General features: G+C 42.5%; 1 protein-coding gene across 1 annotated transcript in view; it reads left to right on the top strand.

Moving 5' to 3' along the window:
- The first annotated feature begins 1,559 nt into the window (after positions 1-1,559).
- LOC122554864 (heat shock transcription factor 2 binding protein) overlaps positions 1,560-5,672 on the top strand; it is a 132,104-nt gene continuing 127,991 nt past the window's right edge. Inside the window, exon 1 of the mRNA XM_043700211.1 lies at positions 1,560-1,616. Within this exon, the coding sequence (XP_043556146.1) occupies positions 1,560-1,616 (57 nt within the window). The remainder of the gene's footprint in view (positions 1,617-5,672) is intronic.

Genomic DNA, 5,672 nt, shown 5'->3' with positions numbered 1-5,672 from the left:
ACAGAAGATTCGACGTTTCGGGCACATGCCCTTCTTCAGGAATACTCTAGACAGTATAGGCCTAAACTGCTCAAACTCACTTCATAAGACAAACCCCTCATCACTGGAATCAATCTAGTGAATCATGAATCACAATAGAAAAAAAACAAGACCTGTTCCTGCAACAATTCCATCTTGAGCCTCAAATAAACTTTCTGTAATTGTACACAAAGCTTTGACTGTGACTCTTGCCAAATTATTGGATCGAAGTATACCATTTCCATCTACAGATAATTTCTTAATAACCCTCGCTACCAGCAGTGCAGACAACAAGTCACTCTCCAATTGGACCTTGGACCAATTGGAACTGGGACATAATCTCCACTAATACCATTTACCTACACTTTGGCTTTCAATGAACATTCTGGATGGAAAGTTGAATCCATCTCCAGCAACAGAATTTGAGTAGCCTTTTATCTCTTCGAAAAATAATAGGCTTGAATTCTCTCTGTATACCAGGACCTCGGTAACTAAACAATTGTGCAGTTTTTTTTACCCACTACAATAGGTTCCGCTGTAATGCAATAGTTTCATTCTCATGCAATCTCATGTTATAAGAAAATCGCGTGATAGTCGCACTATTTAAACTAATTGAACCAGAATTGCGCTATAACCAATACACACATTAAAATTTCACGATTTAGAGAGTTCCCCAATTCGTCAATTGCATCGTAGTCAATTTGCATTAACGAAAAGCGCATTGTAGCAGAATGACCTCTACTATTTGTTCCATACAGTGAACTGCTAACTTCCATTTCTTCACTGTAAGTGTGGTAGAACTTCAATAAAAATGCATACAGTCAAAATAATGCCTCCAATTCCCGAGACCAACCCCCACAAAAACAACAAAAAAACTCTCCTTACTTAACAAACCATGTACACAATATGAATTAAACTTAAAGTTATTCAATATTCCTAATATTTGATTTGATTTATTGTTGTCACATGTAGCTAAGAACAGTGAAAGGTTTTGCTTTGTGTGCAGTACAGGCAGATCATAACATAAACCCGATAATCTTTATGTCCTTGCTTAAACAAAACGAGGTATACAAGGTTACGGATGCACAGGAGGTGCACAAAAGCAAAATCAACACTAGATTTGAAATTTAAGAAGTCTATTCAGCAATCTAATAACAGTGGGGAAGAAACTTGAACCTGTTGGTAAGCATGTTTAAAATTTTATACCTTCTGCCTGATGGAAGAGGTCAGAAGAGAGTATAAGCAGCATTGGGTGGGTCTTTGATGATGTTAGCTGTCTTTCTGCAGCAACGAGATGTGTAGATGGAGTCCGTGGATGGGAGGTTGACTTGTGTGATGGTCTGGGTTGTGTTCAAAACTTTCTGTAGTTTCTTATGGTCCTGGACAGAGCAGGTGCCGTACTAAGCCGTTATGCACCCGGACAGAATGCTGTCTATGATGCATCTGTAAATGTTGGTGAGGGTCCTTATGGACATACTAAATTTCCATAGCCTGCTGAGGAAGAAGAGATATTGTTGTATCTTTTTGATTGTCACATCTACATGGAAGGACGGATCACTGGTTATCGTAACTCCTCGGAACTTGATGTTCTCGACCCTGTATGCCTCAGCTTCATTGATGTAGATAGGGGTGTGACCTCCTTTCTTCCTGAAGTTGTTGATCAACTGTATGTTGAGGATGAGATTGTTTATTTATCTTTTGGTTGTGTTTGTTTGAGTGACTGTCTTTTCATGTGAGTGGAAGTTGAAAACAAATGTTTTGGATTTAAAGCAGAGGCATTAATTAAATTCCCTTATTTATTTTTCTCCGCTAAAGTTCTGGCATGTTTAATAAATCTTTAAGTCTTTTGTATATGAAATCAATTACCCACAAAGTATGGGATTGGATATTTAAAAATCTGAGGAGTTCTCCATACATCGCATGGACTGCATAGTTTTTTTCAGATTAGATTCCCTACAGTGTGGGGAAGTCCACACCAACCCTCCGAAGAGCAACCCACCAAGACCCATTCCCCTACACCTAACACTACCGGCAATTTAGCATGGCCAATTCACCTGACCTGCACATCTTTAGACTGTGGGAGGAAACCAGAGCATCCGGAGGAAACCAACGCAGACACGGGGAGAATGTGCAAACTCCACACAGACAGTTGCCCGAGGCGGGAATTGAACTCGGGTCCCTGGCGCTGTGAGGCAGCGGTGCTAACCACTGAGCCACTATGCCGCCCTTTTCTTGAGTAAGGCAAACGGCAGTGGGGTGTACCTCCTAATTAACACTTCCTAATGTTCAGACAAGGCGACACTAGCAAGCTACTTCTCCCCAGACCTAGAATATCATACAATAAAATGCCATCCTTATTATCAGCTGTGCAAGTTCAATTCTGTTATCCTGACATCAGTCTACATATCATCCCAAGCAGAAGTGAAGAATGCTCTGGTTGAAGTTTATACCATTACAAATGCTGTAGAGATGAAATTTCCTAAAGCCTTTTTCATTGAGGCTGGCAACTTCAACCAGACAACCTCAAGAAGATGCTACCAAAATATCACTAAAATGTCTGCTGTCCCACCAGAGGGCCACACATAGAGTTAGAGAGATGTACAGCATGGAAACAGACCCTTCGGTCCAACCCGTCTATGCCGACCAGATATCCCAACCCAATCTAGTCCCACCTGCTAGCACCCAGCCCATAACCCGCCAAACCCTTCCTATTCGTATACCCGCCCAGATGCCTCTTAAGTGTTACAATTGTACCATCCTCCACCACATCCTCAGGAAGTTTATTCCATACACGTACCACCTTCTGTGTGAAACATTTGCTTCTTAGGTTTATTTTATATCTTTCCCCTCTCACCCTAAACCTATGCCCTCTAGTTCTGGACTCTCCGACCCCAGGGAAAAGACTTTGTCTATTTATCCTATCCATGCCCCTCATGATTTTGTAAACCTCTATAAGGTCACCCCTTAACCTCCGACGCTCCAAGGAAAACAGCCCGAGCCTGTTCAGCCTCTCCCTATAACTCAAATACTCCAACCCTGGCAACATCCTTGTAAATCCTTTCTGAACCCTTTCAAGTTTCACAATGTCTTTCCAATAGGAAGGAGACCAGAATTGGGGGCAATATTTCTTTGACCATTGCACACAACCATCAAAAATGCCTACCACTCCATACCCAATCTGCCTGTTGAAATTCAGATCACAATGCTGTGTTCCTCCTCCCAGCTTATAAGCAAGAGTTGAAATGGGAAGATCCTTCATAGAAAATAGTATAGTGCTTGTCTGAAGCAGCGGAAGAACTCTGGGACTGCTTGGAATCGGTGGACTGGACCATATTCAAGAAGTCAGTGGACAACCTAGATAAGTACACCACCACCATCATGGACTTCATGAGCAAATGTGGAGAGGACTGCATGCCAAAGAAGTCAATCTGTGTGTTCCCCAACCAGAAACCTTGAATGAACCGAGAAATCCACTGCCTACTGAAGTCCAGGCGTGTGGCATTAAAGTCAGACAACCCAGAGCTCTACAGAACATCCAGATATGACCTCCACAAAGCCATTAGAGATGTAAAAGGGCAGTACCGGACAAAGCTAGAGGCCCAAAATAACCATACAAACACCCGCCACCTATGGCAAGGTCTGCGCAAAAAAAAAGAATACAAAATAAAGCAAACCAAAATAGTGGACAGACAAAAAAAATCCCTGATGTGCTCAATGCTTTCTATGCTCAATTCAAGCAGAATGCCAGTGGCACCGTATCACCTGCCCCAATATTCCCAAGCTAAGCTGGGAGAACTAGCCTCTCCCCTCTCATTGTACAAGTGACTTTGTTTAAAACTTGAAAGCCATTTGTCTGAGGCAATATCTGTTAGCTATAGTCAAACTGGCCCGAAAACCCTTCAAACCTAGATTTTTCGGAATCACTGCTTTTACGACCTCTCTAAAAAAAAGCCAAGGACGGCATAACCTTGGAGCAGCACCATCACTCACCACTGACTGATAAACCTTAGCACAGGCTCAAGACACGCCAGTCACTCAGCACAGGAATTACTCAACAACATCAGAGATTGACGAGGATGAAATGACGGTCTAATTCAACATTACAGCACTGTTCACCTCTATTAACATAACATCAGCAAAGGAAATACAGGCCACACTTCTAGACAAACCGACAACACAGACCGGCCATGAAACTATCAACAAAGATAATATGCTGATATTACTGGACCTATGCCTGACCATGCATTTTGTTATTAATGACCAGGTATACAAACAAATCAATGGGACATCCATGGGCTCACCCATTTCTGGGTTCATTGCTGAAGCAGAAATGCAAAGACAAGAAAGCATAGCCTACCCCAAGCCCAGCCCAAACCGTGGATCAGATACATGGACAATACATTATCATTAAACAGTCCCAGTTCGAAAGCACACATTGCCTTATTAATAGGATATTCACCAGGATCAAGTTCACAGAGCAGAAGAAGATGACAACCAATTCCTGTTGTTAGATGTACTGGTAGACTGATGGTGAATTCCCTACCAGAGTGTACAGAAAGACTACACACACAGACCAGATTCTTACTGACAACCATAACCAGCCCAATGTCCACAAACAGAGCTGTGTCTGATAAAACTATGTAACTCACTGTAACAGCCCAGAGCTCTGCAATAAAGAAGAGGAACTCCTACACAACATATTTGCTAATAATAGGTACTCTAACTGCTTCATCCACCAATGCCTGGCATTTGAACAACACCAAAAAGACACTGTGCACCCCAACACACAGAACACTCTACCCTATACTAGAAACATCTCAGAACTGACTACAAGGTGCCTACACCCTCTGGGAATAATGACATCACACAAACCCCCAGCCACATTTCACCAGCCACAATCCAAGCTAAAAGATCCTGTACCTACAACATGCAGAGTGAACGTGATAAATAACATACCATACAGCAACTGTGAGACACATTACATCGGACAAACGGACAGGAAACTCACCACCAGAATACATGAACATCAGCTTGCAACAAAACAACATGACCAGTTCTCCCTGATGTCAATACACAAGAACAATGAAGGACACCAATCCAACTTGGACAATGTTACGATGCTGGGACAGGCTGAATAAAGGCAAGCCCAGGATATTCTGGAAGCCTGTATGTATCCACTGTTGCCATAAACATAGAGTCATAGAGATGTACAGCACAGTAACAGACCCTTTGGTCCAACCCATCCATGCCGACCAGATATCCCAACCCAATCTAGTCCCACTTGTTGGCACTTGGCCCATATCCCTCCAAACCTTTCCTATTCATATACCCATCCAGATGTGTTTTAAATGTTGCAATTGTACCAGCCTCCACCACTTCCTCTGGCAGCTCATTCCATACACATACCACCCTCTGTGTGAAAACGTTGCCCTTAGGTCCCTTTTAAATTTTTCCTCTCTACCTTTTGAACCTATACCCTCTAGTTCTGGACTACCCCACCCTATCCATGCTCCTCATGATTTTATAAACTTCTATAAGGTCATCCCTCAGCCTCTGATGCTCCAGGGAAAACAGCCCTAGCCTATTTAACCTCTCCCTATAGCTCAAATCCTCCAACCCTGGCAACATCCTTGTAAATCTTTTCTGAACCCTTT

This window comes from Chiloscyllium plagiosum, chromosome 12, assembly GCF_004010195.1.
Source record: "Chiloscyllium plagiosum isolate BGI_BamShark_2017 chromosome 12, ASM401019v2, whole genome shotgun sequence".
NCBI classification, from domain to species: domain Eukaryota; kingdom Metazoa; phylum Chordata; class Chondrichthyes; order Orectolobiformes; family Hemiscylliidae; genus Chiloscyllium; species Chiloscyllium plagiosum.
The sequence above is the reverse complement of the archived record's forward strand: the minus strand, read 5'-3'. Positions and strand labels throughout refer to the sequence as shown.